At 40.8% G+C, this 20261-nt stretch overlaps 1 protein-coding gene across 7 annotated transcripts in view; it reads right to left on the bottom strand.

Moving 5' to 3' along the window:
* The window catches only part of ARHGEF28 (Rho guanine nucleotide exchange factor 28), an 83815-nt gene that overhangs the window by 55629 nt on the left and 7925 nt on the right, over positions 1-20261 (bottom strand). For 6 of the 7 annotated variants that reach the window (XM_057363789.1, XM_057363791.1, XM_057363788.1 and 3 more), the window contains exons 2-3: positions 19784-19830; positions 18163-18223 (exon numbers count right to left, since the gene is read on the bottom strand). In XM_057363789.1, coding sequence (XP_057219772.1) covers positions 18163-18223; positions 19784-19830 — 108 coding nt within the window. Of the gene's footprint in view, positions 1-6089; positions 6432-18162; positions 18224-19783; positions 19831-20261 lie in introns of those variants that run through there. The other variant, XM_057363790.1, reaches the window with a different exon arrangement.

The raw sequence follows: 20261 nt of genomic DNA, 5'->3' as shown, positions 1-20261 counted from the left end.
ACCACAGCTTTTATTTAATTTTAAGATGTTAACTCATAAAGCCCAAGGACACTAAGCTCTATACTTAGAAAGGGGGAAATTCCCATTTAGAAGTGGCACACTATGAATATTTGGTTTCACGCCCTGACAGGCCTTGTGGGAGCTCCTAACATTAAAACATCCTTACATGTCTCATTTTATTTTTTCCTCCTGCAAGAATTTTAGTGACTGTCATACTGAGAATTGCTAAAGCTACAAACCATTTTTTATGTCTGACAAGATCCCAAAGCTTTTGCTAACAAATAGTATAAAAGCATTGTTCTCCACAGCAACTGATCAAACTCTGGCAGCTAAAATCATATGGAAATGTGATTTGGCAAAATTGGCAGTACTTTCCTTGTGTCAAAAAAAGCATTCCAAGGGTTGGCCCTTAACCAACAAACCAGGCAAAAAAAAAAAAAAAGAAGAGTCAGACTCTCCATTTCTTCTTGCATGCCTATTACCCTCCCCAGCCTGTGGTCCCTCTCGTTTATAAATCCGCTAGTTACAACAGGCAAGGATGGTGAACACTTCCAGTGCTAGGCTGGCAAAGGCTCAACACATACCCCTGAAATACTGCCCAGGCATCAGAGCTTCCCACATCACAGTGTAAATCTGAGCCTAACAAATCTGTTTCTTGACTTCAGCAATAGCCCCCACCACTGGGGTGCAGAAGTCCAGAAGACAAGGGCCCTGGTGTGTATGTCCCAAATACTGACAGACAGACAGCTGCAAAGCCAGCCAAGGATTATTTCTCACACACTCTGTGAAAGAACAGAATCTGGCTCGAGAGGAAAGGCAGCACTTTTTTGGGACAAATGTCCTTCYGCATAGTGGAGATAAGCACAACACAATACAGCTCAAGAGCAGGAATGAGCTCAAGAAGTGGGCATAGACTGCAGGGGAGGGACAAAGACAGCCCAAGACCCCCAGAGTCCGCTGATCTGTTTCCAGAAAGGTGTAGAAGAATGCACTGTSCATGATAACTCATTTGTATAGAAGGAAAGACACTTAGCTCCAGTGTTTTATTTAGATAGAAAAAACTATCTAAATAAAGGTACTCCCCAAAGCAAGGTTGAATGTGAGGTCCAGGACATTGGACACTCCACTAGCTGGATCAACACTGAAGCTGGAACTGATMATCTCTCTTTCTTCCTTTCTTTCTCTCTCTCCCTCTTTAACACATCTCCCATTCTCTCTGTTATCTCTTTACTGAAATCCARCTGCTGTGTGCTTATAGGAGGACATCAAGAGCTACCTTTTAACAATTGCCATGCCACATTTGTAATTTACTAATAAAACTTTTTAAATTTTTGTGGAGTCTGACTTTAGCCATTCACTTCGACCATGAGTATACGGTGATCTCTTCTCCTTGAGGGTGGGATGTCACCTGGATGTCACCTTACTGGACTGCACATCCCAACCCAGAAATAACACAAAACCCCTTATTACTTCACATTTTCATTTATAAAGCAACTTTTACTAACACATCTTACATTATTTTAAAATTCTGTACAAGAGTAACAACCTAAGTAACAAATTCTGGAGAAAGCTGCTGCAAGTACAAGCCATATCAGAATACACAACCTGCAGTACATTTGGTCTGTAAATCTTTATTAATTGTCACTATCAAATGCCATATGTTTTCCTGAAGATGCTTCAGTTAGTCTGTTGTTAAATGTGAGACGACAAAATACATATTCATTGTGGTTTTAAATGAACAGGCAAATGGTAACAAATTATTTTGGGCTTCAGGGAATCATTTATCCTGGAAAAGACCTTCAGGATCATTGAGTRCAATGGTAGTACAACCACACTGTACCTCTTTACTCCTGCTCTGCCCCCTCACCCTGCTCAATTTCAAACATGTGTGAAGGGAAGACTACATCAAACCACCTTGGTAACACGAGAAGTTTAAAGACCTTGCAGAACATGGGGGAGAGCAATATTAATTACACATTGACTGTGCTAGTAACTTATTTCCTCTGGAAAGGCCCGCATAGTTTAAAAAGTGACAAAATCATTGCAAATGTCCATATCACACACTGCATTCCCACAGCTTCACTGCCTCCAGGCTGTCTTGCTTGCTACAAGTCCTTTTGATCTTACAGGGACCATGAGCAGACCCTTCTCTCCAGGGTAACATGGCAGCAGGTAACAGCTCACTATCCTGGCTACCAGCAGTAATACCCAGCAAGGCTGCGTTTGCCTGAAACATGAGGAATATAAACAAAATCTATTTTCAAATGAAAAGTTTCAAAAATCTTTCCTAGGCAGTCTAAAATATTATTTGCATTGCAGATGCAAAAATTCAGCATAGTTTGCAAAAAGAAAGACAAGACTGCCAGAGCAAACTGGAGAAGGTGTCCCCAGAAGAGTTTTGGCTCTGTAAAGTACTGGAAATGGATTTCAAGATGCTTACTAAAGTGAGAAGGACCTGAACACAACAGAGCAGAATTGGCTTTGCCACTGAAACAACATAGCAAGCATGGCTCAACAAGCTGATCCTCTCCTCCGGCTTGACACAGTGATCACAGAAAAGGAATAAAGACATGCCTCCTTTAGAAGAGCCTGTGGCTCTCTGCCATTTGTCTGATAAACAATCAAGATAGATGCATGTGTTATTTAGATGTAATACTGGGAAGAATAATCTCCCAATATGGATAAAATKAAAGATCTTGACCAAAGAGTAACTAGGCACAGGATCTCTATATCTTCTATAATATTGTGGATTCATTACAGCAGCAAAGGCTGCACATTTTACCAGCCACAGAAGCTTATACAAATACTACCATTTAAAAAAAAAAACACGACATCATAACAGTAATTAAAAACATGCTTTATGTTGGCCCAAAAAAATTGTATAGCCTTGAATGACCTGTGTCAGAAAAAGGCAAGAAAAAAACTGACTGTTTTTTCACAAAAAAAACCTTGAATTGCTTCATGGGAGAACACACAGCAAAAGAGCAGTGAAATACATTCAAATTCCAGGCCAAGTGCCAGGAAAGAAATTACAAATTCCCTTCTCTAGATGCAATGAATAGTTTTCAGACAGATAATCGTATTTACCCCCAGAAATCTGAGCAGGGGTTAATATATGATTGGAAGTCAGTGAAAAACACAGGCAGTTGAGCACATGAGTCATGCAGGACTGCAGAAATACTCCTCTACATGCAGGTCACCTGAATTTGAGGAAAGAACTTCCTAGAGTGGGTTCCACTGAAGCAACATGCACATCTGTGGATGTCAACCACACAACCAATTTTACTGGGAGAACACCCAATTGAGGTGTCTTAAGTCTTCATTCAGACAATGCTACTATTCATGACAGCAAAATTAAGCAAGTACACAAGAATAACATGACATGGAGGATAAATGAAACAGGCTCTGAAGTGCTTTTGTCAGAGATGAACATTTAACTGTCTTAAATCTAGAAAGTGGAAACCAAAGCACTACGTTTCCCATATTCTGTACAAGGAGGATCAGGCATGTGGAAGCTAGAGAATAATGCCAATATGTTTAAGATGTGGTCCTAAAGCAGCCACTAAGAATAAAGGCACTTGTCATTCTGACTTGGATCTTTGAGCTGTAAGAAAATATCTGTTTTCAAAGTGGGATTCACAGTCCTGTCTCTACCCCTGAAGAAGGCACCTTACCTACTATACAAATGAATATACAAACAGAAATAAGTTGGTGTCTCATTTTCTTGAACAGTACACCAAAAAAAAGTACTTTCCTATCATTCCATGATAGTTTGGTTTCACTTCCCACCTCTGCACATGCAGGCTAGGCGTGTAACTCCCAGCTCCCAGTGCAGGGGGACAGATTCCTCAGAGGCAGATTTTCTCAGCACCGCTGGATATTTTCAAAGCCCCCAGAAAGGCTGAGAGTCATTGTCTCTGAAAAGATAGGACTACGCAGAATCCTGCCTTGTGACAATTTCACATAAAATAAAATAGTTATCTTTGGTGTCTTGCAGCAAGGGCAAAAACCTAGACACCCTCCTCAGTGCAATCACTAAGATAGAGTCATGTTCACAAGCTCTCCACAGCCTAATTACCCTTTAAATGCTGTGCCCGTCAGCTTCAGCAGGAGGGGACAGTCTGCAATGCATGTCCCAAAGGAGTGGAGCCCGCCCTTGGCTCCTGACTGACTCCAGGCATTCAGGGGAAGGGCAGGTGCTCCATGCCTGGTCTGAAAGATTCCTGAGCAGGGATCAAAACTGACCTTGGGTCTTGCAGGGAACTTAAAATATAAAAATGGTCATGTACATGAAGGTACATGACACTTCGACTCTCCATTCCCAAGAGCAGGACAGTCTGCACAGCTCCCCTGCSTCCCATGAGGAGCAGCCCCAAGCCAGGAAACCAACAGCCTGATGCTTCAGAGGGGAAAGGAAGCAGTTGAAATTTCATTGTCCAGATGAGCTGGAGCACCCAGCACAGGTACATGACTTCACTTGCGGAGTGGGCTGGGAGAACCCTGCTCTGTTTCCTGCCAGGCACTGCAAGCCTCTTGCTCCCTGAGACTGAACCCCTGCATGAATGAAATGAAACCATGAACTGCATGCCCTAGACCTGCATGCCAGGATCATGTTCAGACACTACCAGAAAAACACACAGATCACAAGCTTAGATCATGAGCCTGGTGTCCCCTTGCAAAGGCATTCCTCCCACCACATCAGTGCACAGAGTTTCAATCCCCCAAGCACAAACGAACCCTTGAACACTACCACTGAAATATGCACGTGTACCCAAGAGCACCTTCTTGCTCCAACAGCCCTGCATWCAAGGTCAGCTGTGTGGACAAGCCACGTGTGCTGGTACACTATTAACAGGGATGGAAAACAAGGTGCAATTYCGTGGCATGCACACACCACATCTGTATCCAGCGCTTTACAACCGCAGAAGTATTAAAAAAAACAGCTGTCTAAACAGAAGTGAATGAAGGATAGATGCACAGCCACAGCATTTACAAATAAAACGAGTCCTTGTTTGAGATGGAGAAAATGCACACTGTGCAACYTGCAACTCATTTCATCTTTGCAAATTGCATCCATACACACTGCAGAAACTCCTGTGCACTTGGGAAATACTGGATTTCCCCRTGAAAAAAAACCAGTTAAAAGTTGAGGAAGTGTCTTGTACATTACAGCACACATTCTGTACACATTTTTCCCTCTAAAGTAGGTCAAAGTCTCAGTCTGTGTAAAAATTATTCTCTTGGCTTACTGAATTTAATGACACTGATGCATCTTACTTCTCTGATTTGGTTTTTCTCCTTTTCTGAAACACCAAGAAAACCCAATTCTATGAAAGGAAACAAAAATCACACTTTTTTTGCCATTCTTTGTCTTCATTTTTTTTGCTTTTATGTGTAGTAAATTTTTTTCTTTCCTCATTAAAGCTTCCGATCATAATTCTTCCTTACATAAACTTACTGGTCAGTGCCTTTCAGCCTCCTTAAAACCCCCCTTTCTCACACTGACAGCATTTATAATCCTTACCTCCCAAAGACTTCTCCACAAAGAAGGATAATGTCTAACTGTGCAAAGACAGTAACTGATACTTTTCATTTTCTTCTCCAGAACGCAAAAGATTTTTCTCTTCATTCTGACAAGGGTTTTTTACATAATATTTTTTTTTTTAAAAAGTGTTATTAGCTTATGTTGACGCCTAGTTGAATCACCAAATTCTCCCTAATTAAAATTTATGGCAACCAGCAGAGCTTTTTGCAGCCGCTGCCACTCCATGCAGCTACAGGGTGTCAGAGCTGTTCAGTGAGAGCTACACATACATCAAGGGGAMAAAGAAAAAAAGCCTTAAGAGAGTAAAGAAATTAAAACAATTATAAAGAACTGTGCATAATCTGGAGAAAAAATACTTTCTTTCTACCTATCAAATTCCAGCTCCATTATCTAAAAAGGCATAAAAAACAGTGAGGTGGACTTTTGATAGAAAGAAAATCTACCACACACAAGCTGTTTATAGAGCCACCTGCACAGAAGCAGAAAAGAAAAGGAGGAAGAACTATAAAGCAAGAGTCATTTAAAAGAAGATAGCTTTTTCTACCTGGTTTGGATGCCCTTCTTCGAATCCTCATTTTTGGTAAGGAAGGCCAAGAGTAATTAAAAGGTGAATCAGAGTCTGAGTCCATTTTTGTGCTCAATAAACAGAGAGCAGATTCCCAAAGTTGCACTTTGTTGTTCTCAATAGCAAGTGAAGCCTAAGAGTGATGTGGAATAAACGAATGGACAAAGAAGGATCAAATTGCCCACTAAACACAGGGGAGGGAGAAGCTGTAAATGTTTGCTCTCTTCAGGCGTCCAGGCATGTAGACAGAGCAGGCTGCAAATATTAAAGCAGAAGCACGGAGGTTAAAGCATGAGAGCTTCGAGCTGAGCTGTTGCATCGTGGTCCAGAGCTATTTGAAAGGTCACTGTGTGCCAATGAATCATTAACTCACCTTTCCATTTTGATGCAAATGAAAACAATAGGAGCTGTGTAAGGAATGAGAAAATACTTCTCGAAAGCAAATAAACTATTGCAAAGCTTTGTTTCCATGTTAAAAGTCAGGTTTAGAAGATCCCAAATTAAGGTCAGGCAAAACGCAGGAATTAAAGAAGCCAAAGTTTAACACCAAGTGAAGAGCACTAATCAATCTGCTGAGCTCTATATCACTCCAGAGCAGTACCCCTCCTCTCAGCGTTTACAATTTTGGCAGATCTTGGGATGTTGCAGCTGGAAAAGCAGTGATAACCCGCTCAAAATCTGTCACTTCCATCTTTCTGGCTAAAATGAGCTTAAAGTTTAAGTGTCATGAAGAAAGATTACACTGTCATTAGAGGAGCATTTTTCCAATAATATTTAGTCTGCACAGTAATTTCTCCTTCACACAGTCACCAAGTTAGACAGTGAATCATCARGATTTTGTAGAGCTGGCACCTTTACAGCTCTGGTCTAACCTCACTGCAATGCACAATACAGCTAGTGACTAATTTACAACAAATCTTCCATTCTTATACAGTCTCCCTGAACAACTCATAGGCAATTAGTATTCAGTAGGAACTCATTATCCCTTCCCCCAACATCTTTACGCTACACAAACTACATTTTTTTACAAACAGGCTCATATGTGGCTATACAAGAGCTAAAACAAAAATAACATGTCCACTGTTTCCTAACCAACTCCAGCAAACATTTCTTTTAGTTGCCCCACAATGCATGTGGTTTTGTATTCCACATAAAGGAGGAGAGGGAATGTGGATCAGCTTAAATGTCAGGTTTTGGAAGATGATGACATTTGAGCTTGTTAACATTCCTTACTTCACTTCAATTATTTTTCAGGCTGCTAAGGTCTGCAGCGCTACTTCTGTATTATGTTTCAAGTGATTCCTTGATCCACATTTCACTCAGAGATAACAATGTATTTGTTGAAGAAAATAATGCAATTCAAATGCAAATTTAATTCAAAACCCATTAGAAAAAATATCTATCACATTTTCAGGGATAAAATAATGATACAAGCCCTTCATAAATGCACAAATTACATAAAACACAGTTGAAACGCATCATTGTTCTGGCCTTCCCTTAACTGAAGTTCTGCCAGCTTTGTTAGGCCTGAAAAGAATAATTCACCCCAGACGCTGGAAGYCTTAGACTTTCACTTTAAATATTAGACACTCACAGAGACTTTGTTTGATTTATATGTATAATTAACAGCCCCAGGGAATTACAACAGACAATGGAAAATACAGGGAGGATATAAATCTGTGCTTTAAGCATCCACTTCAAAATATCTCCACTCCCTGGAATGTCAGGTTCAAATTGCACTGATAAATCCCCTGGGCATACAGGAACGCAGGCACTGACGTACTCCTTCCCACCTGCACACCACCCAGGGCACTCGCCTGCCTCCCACCATGGCCACAGTTTGAGAAAAGGATAGGGCACAGCATATCAATGAGGGAAAGCCTCCTCAACTGCTCCAACAGAGAAGATTTGCCCTCTACACAGCAATTTTCCCTACACAAATGTGCCCTCCAACTCATTGGATATCTTTAACACCAATTATAATAAAAGTTTTCAYTTCAGACACATACAAATGGCAGTTCTCCATGGACAAAAGTCAACTTATATTTAGAGAGCTGTTTGTTTTACATGAACTTAAAATTTCTCACCATTCGATTTCAGTTATTCTGTTGTTTTACTTTATGAGAAATAGTAAATTTTGCTTACTTCTATGATATATCCATTTGCATCTTTTCTGCAAATCTGGCCTTTTTCGCTTATACATTCAACTAAAAGAACTTGCTCTCACTGCACTTCCTGGACTTCCATTTAATCCAGGGAGGGGTAACTAGAGCTGAACAAAACACTCACCATGCGGAAATGCAGCCAATGTATTTAATGGCATTAAAATATTTTACATGCCGAGACATTTACTTTCCTGAGTGACCTCTGTTCACTGCATAAATGTTTTCACKGACTGCTCAGTTAATGCCTGTCCTCCCTCCCTTAAACAAGCCCTATTCATTTAACATTCTAATAAAAATGAGTAATTAAGATTGATAAATAATTTTTCAACAGCAGCCCTATTACATAATACTTGGAGAATCCAATGATTAAATTTCTGCAATATTAAAACCCTTGATCATGCACTCCTGCTATCTATCATCTACTTTTTGTCCAAAGCTTTTCACCTGCATACGGCAACCTTTCTTGAGTAAGATCTTGCATGGGAATTTGTAAATGGTAGTCTGAAAATGCAGATTGATGATCAACCTTACCCCAGTTTTCGAAGGGTTAATTGAATATCATTCATATTACTTGCTCTGTTTGGGCCTTGTCAAAGACCTTTTTTTTCTTATTTGTAAAACTCCTTTATGCAACCATGAAAGATGTCATGCTGTTCTTTGTCACAAAGAAGGGCTCTGCCCTACAGGCTTTGTCTAAAAATATTTTGTTTCTTGCACTTTGTAGGATGATCCAACCCACTTTTCACCTGCCATCCTTTCCTTCTAAAGTGGTGGCACTTGCAGGCAGCTGCCACAGAGATCTGGCTGCTTATGACATAAAGGTGCTTTCTAGCTGGAAAATATTAACCTCACTTTACACAGAAAAAAATATTTTCCATTATATATACAAAGGTACAGATGTGAAGATATGGAATAAATAGGAGATTTACTTGTACCAGCTAAGGATAATGCTTTTGATAAATAATATAATGCCTTAAATTCTTTCAACCAATGCTTACCAAAATACTTCCACAAAATCTAAATGTTTTTCAGAGATAGCACAGTGTGTTGTCTAATGTCTGATCATTCCTGTGGCTCGTGGCAAGACAGAGGGAAGCAGAGGAATGTCACCACATTCTCAGACTCCACGGAATAGCGCTGTTGCTTCCCCAGCACACTTAGAGAATAGCACCATGGTACCAAGTGGGTGGGCTCCCTTTCCCCAAACACTGCTAAACCCCACAGCTGAGAGCAGAAGGAGACGACCCTGAGCCAGTGTCCCTCCCCAGGTGGGCAAGGGACTTACATGGGATGGAAAGTGTGGTTAATGASTCCAGAAACAGGGCTGGAGAGGGTCACTTTTGGACACAGGTAGGATGAGAGCTGTCTGAACAAAAGCTCTGCCAAACACACCCTGCTCAGTTTGCTCTAGGAAGAGTGTCCCCCGATACTAGCAATGAAATTTATTTTTCCCAGCTTGATTCTGCCCCAGGACCAGCAGARCCTGCAGTCGCTTCCCAAAATACATCGAAGGATCTGACAAGATTAAATGTTATAGAAAGGGTCAGGTGATCTTCGCCACCAGTCTCTGTGATCCACAGGCACACATGGCTTCCCTACCTTTTTCACTCCATTGTTCTTACTAATTGGAGCATATCTTCCCACAGAGAGGATCAGACAAAATATCTACACAAACTGTCTGCTTTACTCTACATTAGACTTAACAACTGCATTGAAATCCCAGCAAATATGAATCAAAGGCCACTAAAAGCAAAGCACTACCAACCAGATCCCAGGCACCAAGCACCCTCCAACTGCAACACTCTTCCCATCTGCCCACAATGATGCAATGGTTATGCAGACTGTGGCTGTCATGATTGTCATGTCTTGAAGGGTGGCTTGTCACAAAYGTTATTTTTACCACTTCTCTACTAAAGACCTAGGTCTTTCTTACAAAAGTTTATACAGGAGTAGTCAGAAAAGCTTTGCCACATCACTCTTCTCTCCCTCTCCCAAATCATTGATGAATCAATCAATCATTGAAGAGCAAAGAGCCAAGCCCAGATCCTTGAGATGYTAATTGATAACCTCCTCCACTTGTTCTTATGATCTTCCTTATTGCTGAACTTCTGATGGATGATTCAAGCATTTGGTTTAAGGAACTGRCCCATTATTTTCTTATTTTGTAGACAGAGGCCTTCCACAAGTAGAAAACAGTTTGGGATTTAAGCAGTTCAGCAGTGGATTTCAAACGGTGCAGGCAGGCAGCCATTGCCCATCATCACTGCCCAATATTATGSCAGTATTTGTTGGATTCCATCTCCCTCTGCAGCACCCTGTGCAAGCATCCACACTGCATCAGCCACAGGGGATCACAGCTGGGAAGGGCAGGGAGCAGGGCAGGGGAAGGAAGAACGGGGAGTTTCTTGCACTGTGTTGCAAACAGAATCACAGAACCCAGGATGGGTCAGGTTGGAAAGGACCACAATGGTCACCTGGTCCAATCTCCTGCCCTAGCAAAGCCGTCCCGGAGCACATGGCATGGACTGYGTATAGATGGTTCTGGAATATCTCCAGTGAAGGAGACTCCAAAGTCTCTGGGCAATCTTTACTGGTCCCCCAAACAGTAAAGAAGTTCTTCCTCTTATTCAAGTGTAACTTCCTGTACATCAGTTTCTGTCCTTTGCCTCTTGTCTCATTGCCTGGCACCACTGAGAAGAGCCTGGTCCATCCTCTTGACAACTACCCTTTAATTAACAACCCACACATTAATGAGGTACATGCCTGTTTTCCACTGTTTCAACTCTGACAAAGCCACAGAGTGAAGGATCATAACCATTCAGCATCACAGAGCCTCTTCCACCCACTACAAGCTTAAATCAGCAGATTTTGCACAACCCGAACAACGYAGTCGTGGGTGAGTTAGGTGTCAAACCTAGCACACTCTGACATGGGATTAAATGACCCTGTCCCCCAGCCCACAAACCTCCCGCCCATGTCCCCCTCAGGCTTCATTCTTCACTCTTCCATTCCTACAGCTGATGACAAAACTCATCCACAATAGGACCCTCTTTTTCCATTACACATTCCAAGCGTCTTCTGTAGMTGTTGCGTAGACAGATAACACAAATATTAATGAAAAATATAAGATAACAATACAGTACTAGAAATTTGGGTAAATTTTTCATTGATTTATTTGTGCAATTTTTGGACAGTAGCCTGGAAAGGAACACAGAACAGCTGCTGCCTTCACAGACACCCTGCTGTGAGCAGCRGAGCACCCTATCCATCTCCAAAAATGCTACTCCAATACAGAACAAGTTCACTGAAACATTCTGCAGTCACAGCAGGCTGCAGGAAAAGCAGAGGCAGTTTGTGTGCACTACTTTCTGGATTGCTTTGAATTGGACTGCCAGACCAAGAGTTTTTATGCTTAACTGCAGTTACTTCCCATGCTTTGATAAATTTAAGAGAAACAGCTTCGCACAAACTATATATACTAGTGTTGCAAGATCCTGGGAAAACACTCACCAGACTGAGATACAGTGTATATATATATATATAAATATTTTTTACAAAACTGAGGCAAGAACATGACCTCTGTGTAATACTGACTCAATGTAGCTCCAAAGAGCCGTGGGAGCACACACTACATCGTCTCCAGCTTTGTCTCAAACTCTTCATGTTGCCCAGATTACTGTCCAGTTTACTGCTGTTAGGATTTCACAGCATTCCTCCAACTCAGACCTTTCTGATGTCTGGTTCATGACTGATGGCAGGTATTAAYTTTTTTATCCATTTTATACAAGACCAAGCTCACTCTAGGGTAACAAGCAAGCTCCATTTAGGATGAGAAGCTCATTAATACTACTTTCACGTGGCAGAGGTCAGTGTGCCCTGACTCTTGAATCAACCACTAAGCAAAGAGCATAAAGAGATAATTTACCTAAATGATGTCCTTGTCCAGTATCTATTCAGATCTAAAGATTAGCTGGGATATACAGAACAAATACGGGTGGAAAGCTCATAGTTTTTTTTTGTCCAGTACCCTGATGAAAAGCTCCCTGATGGAAATAAGAGATTATTTGCAGAAGCTTGAGGACTGAGGGATTAGCCTTCCTTGTTTCAGCTCCATGGAGGTCTGTGAGAGCAGCAGCAGGGAGCRTGCATATCACCTCACATGAAAGAAAACCCAAATTTGACTTGGACCTTGCTCCTACTGAAGTTGTGCCAATGTCTTGGTTATTGACTTTACTTTATTGGCAGACTGTGATGCCAAAAAGTTCACCAAACTTTAAAAATTTTCTATGTTTTGGGGCAGATTTCAAGGGGAGGCTGCCTCTCAAGGGGGAAGAAAGCTGAGAAATGTTTTCATGTGTGCACTCTCAAAACTACAACTGTTTTCTTCACAATGTATTTCTGGATTGTATTTCATATTTAAAGAGTAACTTGACATTAGATATATCCCAGATTGCTTATTTATGTTAGCATGAAATGAAACTGGGCAGAAGACAGGCAAAAAAAAAAAAAAAAAGGTTATTTAAACATCAATTTTAAAAAGTGCCTCTTTTTGGAGGGTTATTTTGTTAAGCAAATTTGTTAGGGATTTTAGGCAGAGGAAGAGAACAAGTTCTGAGAAGCGAGACAGCATGTGTTTGTAGCTTGTTCATTTTTCTTTCTTTCTTCCTTTTGAGGTTAACTTGAATTATAATGCCTCAGAAAATCAAGAGTAGAGGAAACTCCAAGCAATAAGAGCAAGCCTGTTTTAGTGCCTAATGCTGCTTCTTCCAGATTTCTCCATAGCTTTTTAATTAAGTTCAGTTCAGGCTCACATCCCAGGAGAACTTGACTCCCCACATCTTCTGTAGCTCTTCACTATCCTGCAGTCTTCAATATTGCATGGTTTATAGACAYTCCAAACAAATGTGAATATTTTTATCTGCCTAAATAGGTTATTGTCACATTTAAATGCTGTTTAAATGTTGTTGCTGGCAGTTGTCTGACAGAYCAGCCAGTTAAATCAGAAGTTAAATCTCTATAGTGCAAGGAACCATGCAAAGATTTTGAAAAAGGGAAGAATCAGCGCAAAGATGTCAAGCTGCAGCCCAAAATGCCAGAGTGCAATTGCCACAGTCATTAGATGCAATGTAACTCTGTAATTTTCTTCACTTGTTTCTCTCTGCAATTTTCAAATAATCTCTCTTTTGACTAAAAATGGGGTTTTTTAAATCATCCTTTACCACAAACTGAACTTCTCTGACACAGCCAGTCTCAGTATTTGCACATCTCCAATCACCCAAGTACTGCAGTGCYTCTTTATCACCTTGCTCTCTACAGTCTTCTTTGTTTCAGGGAAACATGACTTACAGAGGAAAGACAAGTGATATGCCCAAAGTCCTGTTAGAAATCTGTTAAGGAGAGRAGCTGAAACAGAAGTTGGCAGCTCTTGGAATAGTTATGCCATGCTGGATCACTCAACCTCCCTCAAAACATGCATAAAGCAAAAATATGATTGAAAGCTGCAAGAAAAAACATAAGAATGACCATAAACAGAAAAAATCTGCATAGCCTGAATACAGGATTCTTGTAACTGTGGCAAATAGACAACACTTAACTTTCACTCTTACCTATCAGTAGCGACAAAATTATTTCCCGCAGTTCCAATGTCAAAAGGCACACTTGACTTCAAACACTTCCAAGTGCAAATATTCTGCCCAAAAAAACTCAGAGGCAAACAAACACAAAAAGGGAGCAAAATATATGACTGCAGTAAGTAAAAAAAAAAAATTATTTTACAAACCTAACAAAAACTGCACAAAGGTAGGACTCCAGACAGCCGGACCACGGTTCTTTCTATCTCAAAAAAAAAAAAAAAAAAAAAATCCACCACTTTTATTTTTTAACAACCAAGGAAATCTAACCAAAGAAAACCAAACAGCAATGCTGAAACCAGGTTTTTCTGCAGACTTCAGTACAGACCCAGAGGTTTTCAGAGAAGAAGACCATTATGGCAATTATGTTCTGTTCCTTAAACTGATCTATGGCTAAATGGGGATTTCTGTGTAATCATGAAAATCAAAGGGCACACTTTGCTAAAAATGGTTTTTAGCTGCCTGGTCACAGAGAACAGCCAAAAATTTGGCATCAGTAATTTTATCTCTGGCTAAACATGGCTTGCAGAAGTTTTTCACTGGCAGAGGAAGCAGAATTAAAGAGACTGTCACCACTAGGTCACAGGCAACATAAGTAGGAGATCATGGAAATTATTTCGAAAAATTATCATCATGCTCCTCTTCCTGAAGTTTAGGGGGGTGGGCGGGGAGGAAAGMTGTATATTCTTGGAAGAAAAACTGAGCGTTTGGGTTGCTTTTCTTGTTGGAAAAGAGACATTTTAGCAGCTTTATAAATGGCCTCATGGTCATCATAATTCTAAAACAGCTATGCCAAACAGAAATGATTTATAAATGTTTCAAAACACATGCTCTGCTCACACTGTTACATGCCCAACAGTATATAGCTGCYACCTCCTAGACTTTCTCCTAAAATGAACAGGGCTACTGTGTCTGAGGATGACAAAGCCTGACAATAAAATATATGCATAATATTGAAAGGGAAAATACCCCCTTTTTGTTGCTTTCCATTTATTTTAATTCTTTTATTCATTATCCCCAACTAGATACTGATTGTCTCTCAATATTTTCAACATATTTGTCTTCAATAAAGAAAGAAAASAGTGTTGGGGGGTGTTTGTTTCATTTTGGTTTTTCTTTTCTCCTATTTCCTCTAGTTAAACATAGAACAGATCTCTAACGACTTCCAAAGGAGACAGAAAGGGGGAAAGAACACTGGCAGGTGTCACTACCACTGKGGTGTCTCCATACAGCCTCCTGTTCAGCACAGTCTAACATCTTCTTGTGCCTCACTCCTATTCCTTCCATTCTTGAATATTGCAAACCCAAAACCATCATCTTCCTGGCTTCTTTTTAGACCATCACGCTCACTGGGCTGGTATCCCAGGGATTCTCCAGACATCCTGGAAGATGTGAAATCTCTTGCACAAAAAAAAATGGAACTACAGCTTTCAAAACCAAGCTATAAGATTCACTAGTAGACCTGGTGCCTCAGGCAGTCAGGTCCCCATCCAAAGACAAGGAGCAGGGAGAGTTGGAACCCTTTCAGCACCCTACYAAATGGTGAAAGCACCTCTGCAAAGGCACTTCCAAAACTTTTTGGGAAAAGAGCCACAATGATCAACATGGGTGAAAGGGAAGTCTGGGAAAGAACMCAGAGACCCAGAAGAGGAGAGCTCTTCCAGTAGTCACTGCTACTTCAAAGATCCCTTCCAATCAAAACCATTCCATAACAAGACTGATTTTGGTAGAGATTTCTAAAAGCAAGAACCACATGGAAAAATAAGTGAGAAACAGAAGTGGGGGACTTTGTATCCCATTGAAAGAGCCCTCACATTCTTGCTCTTTGAATCCTCTTTGATTTACCCATCCAGCTACTGGTAARATTCCAGAGTTTGCTTGTTTCTATTCATTCTTTTTCATTCAATCCCCTTTAGCTGTTTTCCTCTCCCTCTCCCCCACTGACAACGATTTTTGTTTCTCTTCTTATCCCCCCCCCCCCACTGTGTGTTTTTCCTGCCAAAGCCACTGCCATTTAACAACGCTGCCAGTCACGCAATTTTTTAAGAATTGTTTAGAACAATCCAGAGTAAGAAAACTATGATATTTAGCAACACGGTTAAATTAGTCAGGTTAGAACATTTTTACATTCAAATAAAACAATAAACCCAGCTTTGGTCAATTTACAAATTTCTGGCTGTCACCAAACTCTATTTCATTTCTTCTTGATCCATTCCCACTTCCACTTTTAACTGCACACCCAAGAGCCCACTTACTCCCCAGCCTGCACTTCAGCCCCTCAGATCTCATACCTGGGGCTGACTGGAAGCCTTTCAGRCCTGCTGAGGTCAATGGCAAAATCCCATAGAATGTCTATGGGATGGGTGTTTTGGCCAATTTGAGTGCAAAAGGAGATGGGCAAGGAGAGTCCACGGCGTGGCTGGCAGCGAGCTCCAGACCTTGCAGAGGACAACYAAACTCTCTGTTACAGTGACTTCTAAAGTAAGTAGGACTGATTCACTGCAGCTTTTCCACTGACAAGTCAACTTTGTAAATAGGGGGGTTACAGGGGTTGGTTCTTTTTCACACAGGCATTACAACAGACTCCTCTTAGTTTTCTTGGTCCTTTGCTCAGGACACACTTCACAGACACACTTGKATGAACACATATATATATATCTACACTTTATAATTTTACTTCATATGCAGACAAGATGCCTAAGAAAATGTCTTAAAATCAAATTTTAAGCACTGAAATCTTGTCCAAACCACACACAAATTCACCACTCTTTTTACCCTCCTGGCATCTCTAAGAATCTATACTACCACTCCAAACAGTATGAACCATGGCCAAAGTCACGTGCTTGTTCCTCCAAGAGGACTCAGGATCTGGTGCTGCTGCCCATCCAAGCATCAGAGAATGAGCAGCTCTGCAAACAGAGGGCCTGKCTTCTGTTCCAGCAAGCAATGCTGTGAGAATGATGCCTTAGAAGGAAAAGATATTTCAGGGGTAAGAAAAATRAATATCAGCTATCGTTTCAGGGTGGAAAAGTTCTACTTTGTCAGCTTCTAAATTACATTATGTTCTGTCCATTATGTTCTGGATAACAGGAACAAAGACCAGAGCAAACGTGGCTTTCAGATTAACAAACCCTGATCACTCCCTGATGTCTCCACACACTCCTACGCTGAGAAACAGTCCAGTGCTTTGGTCTTGCCTGACAAAACACTTTTGAATACATGGGCACTAACATCCCACATACTTTGCATTTTTGAGCAAGGCAAGAAGTGGTACAGTGTCCTATCCTCAAAAGCAATAAAGTTAGGATAACTGTGAATATTAGGGGTTTTGTTACTACTCCCAATTCCCTTATGGAGTTCTTGTATTCCCTGTATGGGACAGTAAGACAAACATGACTAATAGCTGAAGTACAGATATTTGGCATGACAGTAACTAAMATAATAGATAACTAGACACTGATTTAGTGAGAAGTAATAAATAATCTGCCAGCTTCTTATCTTAGAACCGTGTCTCTGAGTTTATGCCAGCTCATTTCCCTCTAATATATATCACCCCTATTCATGCACATCTATCCCCTTCCTTTTACAAACGCAAAGCAAATCTTCACTTTGCAGCACCATGGCATACAGAATGCCACCATTTGGGTGGCTCTGTCTGAGCTCAGCACTGGATCACAGGCCAGTGATGTCAGACTGGCAGCCTCTGCCTGGCACAGCAGCTCCCACTCACAGAGCTTAATTACTCATCATCAGTTTCCAACTGGCCATGCTTTCAATTTTTGCCCATGTTTGCATATTGCTCTTGGAGCTTTCCACAAAGCTTRAAAATACTCACCTTTCCAGCTGAGTTTCAATCTCTAAATGCGCTGTGTAGCACAATTGGCTATATTGTCCTACCAGGCCCAGAACTCTCTGTGGCATTTAAACATTTCTACATACTTCATTTCACCTCCAGTCACATAATTTGGCTCTATCAGATATTTTCAAGACTGTTGTTCCTGCAATAGCTGATAGATTACTGAAAAATCCTAGGACCACAATTCTGTTGGATATACCAGCTATGCTAGAGGCAAAAAAGGCTCTCTCTGACACAGATATAACTGGTTGCTGTTCCAGCAAGTACTCTGCAATGTCAGTTACCTTCACCTCGGTTAAAGAAACTGCCTCGTGTAACTGACATCTATGTATCAGTAGCTTTTGGGAATAAAATCATGTATCAGTAGCTTTTGGGAAGTTAAATTTTTTAATCTTTCTTACCTATACCCAGCAATTCATGGTCTTCATTTTCTTTAGAAGGAACCCCAGAGTCTTGGATAGGCTAGAAACAGAAAAATTGAGCTATATCTTCGAACACATCTTTGACAAATAGCTGTATTTATGCTTAGTTGCAAACTGTGCTATAGGCTTTCATAATTCAATTCAAGCACTATCAAGCAGCAGCAAWTTCATGTGAGCCATTTTTATAAATGCAGCTGATATGGCATGCTACTTCCATATGCAAATGAACCTTTAGCACTCAAATTCTAAGCACAATCAAAGAACAGAACAAACCACATCTTTCTTCCCATGCAAACTTCAATTTTTAGCCTGTTTTCCTCTACAAAGTTTAATTGTGCACTGACTAGCCAATGTATAGAGCCATGGAGCAAACAGCAACATATTCCTAAGATTAGAAATGGTTTCAGTGCCTGAGCTGTTCACACCTGTAAAAGTGTCACAGTTCAGTTCATTTATTATAGATTCAAGTACAGCCTTTCTGCAAGATCAAAACAAGAGACCATCAATATGGGACCAGAATCTTTTCCCCCCAGCAAGACTCGTGAGCTRCAACACTCTGCTCCAGCACACACTTTTAACACAGACTCCAAAATGTGTRCACACTGCAGATGTAATTCTGAGATGTCACAGATTACAACAGCAACATGTGAGTCCCAAACAAATGATSGATCTTCAGCACAGCTGGGGATAAAAATTAAAAAAAATTTAAAACCCCAAGCAACCAAACMAAAAAAGTCTCAAGATGTCACCACATTTATAAAATTACCTAACAAAAGCTCAGCAATATTCCACTATAATCAAATGTTATTAAAAGAACCTGAACAAACAGTARTCACTTGGTACTGATAAGACATCACTTTTATCAGATTTTCCTGGTTTAACCAGATTTTGTTTCTCTGAACCTAAATTACTACTTTATCTCCATACCCACTCAGGTAATAATCAAGCTCCTGCTTTGAAACATGTTTTAAAAAGACCAAGACAGAAATTTTCCAGTTTTGTAAACAAATAGGTATAAATAAAAAGCAGAATATAAGACTAGAGATCAAGTACAATGACTAACTGCAATGGCACTTGCCACGTATTTTGGCTCCTCCCAAAAGTTGTTTAGATACCTTCAAGCAGATGACAATGGGAACTTGCAATATTTTTTGCATCAAACACTTTTCTCATTTAGATCCAGTAAGGACTCCCAGTTACCCACAACGTCTCTCTCAGAGACAAACTCTTCAGATGTAATGAACCACGCTGCCTCAAGGATGAAACTTACACTAGACAGGTTGTGCTGACCCCAAACTGCCAGCTGCAAGCTCCCTAAAGGCACCAAGCTTCACCACAAATACAAGAGCTTTCTGGTCCAAAAGCACAAACAAAAGCTTCTCTCACCCAGCTTGCCAGCCCGCAACTACACAACAGATTTCTTTCAAATAATAATCATCTACACACATAACAATTCCTGCAGGATAGAAACAGCAAGAAATGTTGCCTGGCAGGCTAGCATTTATTTGTTAGTCCTGCTAGGTGCTCAGATGGGCATGCAGAGGTTGTTGCTTCTCAGTCTAAACAAAGCTTATCTGTTTGTATAAGGAGAAATCTGTACCTTAGTATCATCCTGGGAAAACTCATCAGATGCCAAGCTCACAGGACCTGCAAGAGCAAAGATTTCTGCCTTTAATAACAAGCAAATTCTGTTTGGGTCTGCCTTGGTTTCTSCTGCTGGACTCTCTCGTTTTCCAGACGGGAGAGGGGGCACAAGGAGCAGGCAGGCAAGACAGAACAATGCCATGGGCAGCCCTTGCATCTCCCCACAGCGGCGATCCCGTGGGCAGCAGGCAGGCTGGAAGCACAACAAGGGCTGTGTTATTGTCACAGTAATGTTTGGGCTGATTAACCCCCACACGCTCAGAAAATCAACAGCTCCAGGACTGTGCCTCACATCAATGCCACAAAGAGCTGAACTCTGCTTTCCTTCTGYAGGGATGTCATGCATTTTCTGAAATTAGACTTTGCATTTTTGACCCGAAAAGCAAAGAAATAGCTTCACTTCTGTCCCTGGATTTTTTTTTTTTTTTTTTTTT

Source organism: Malurus melanocephalus, unplaced genomic scaffold (genome assembly GCF_030028575.1).
Source record: "Malurus melanocephalus ecotype Western Australia unplaced genomic scaffold, MMel_1.1 scaffold_31, whole genome shotgun sequence".
In the NCBI taxonomy this organism is placed as follows: Eukaryota; Metazoa; Chordata; class Aves; order Passeriformes; family Maluridae; genus Malurus; species Malurus melanocephalus.
Note: the sequence above shows the minus strand (reverse complement) of the source record. Positions and strands in the feature narration are given on the sequence as shown.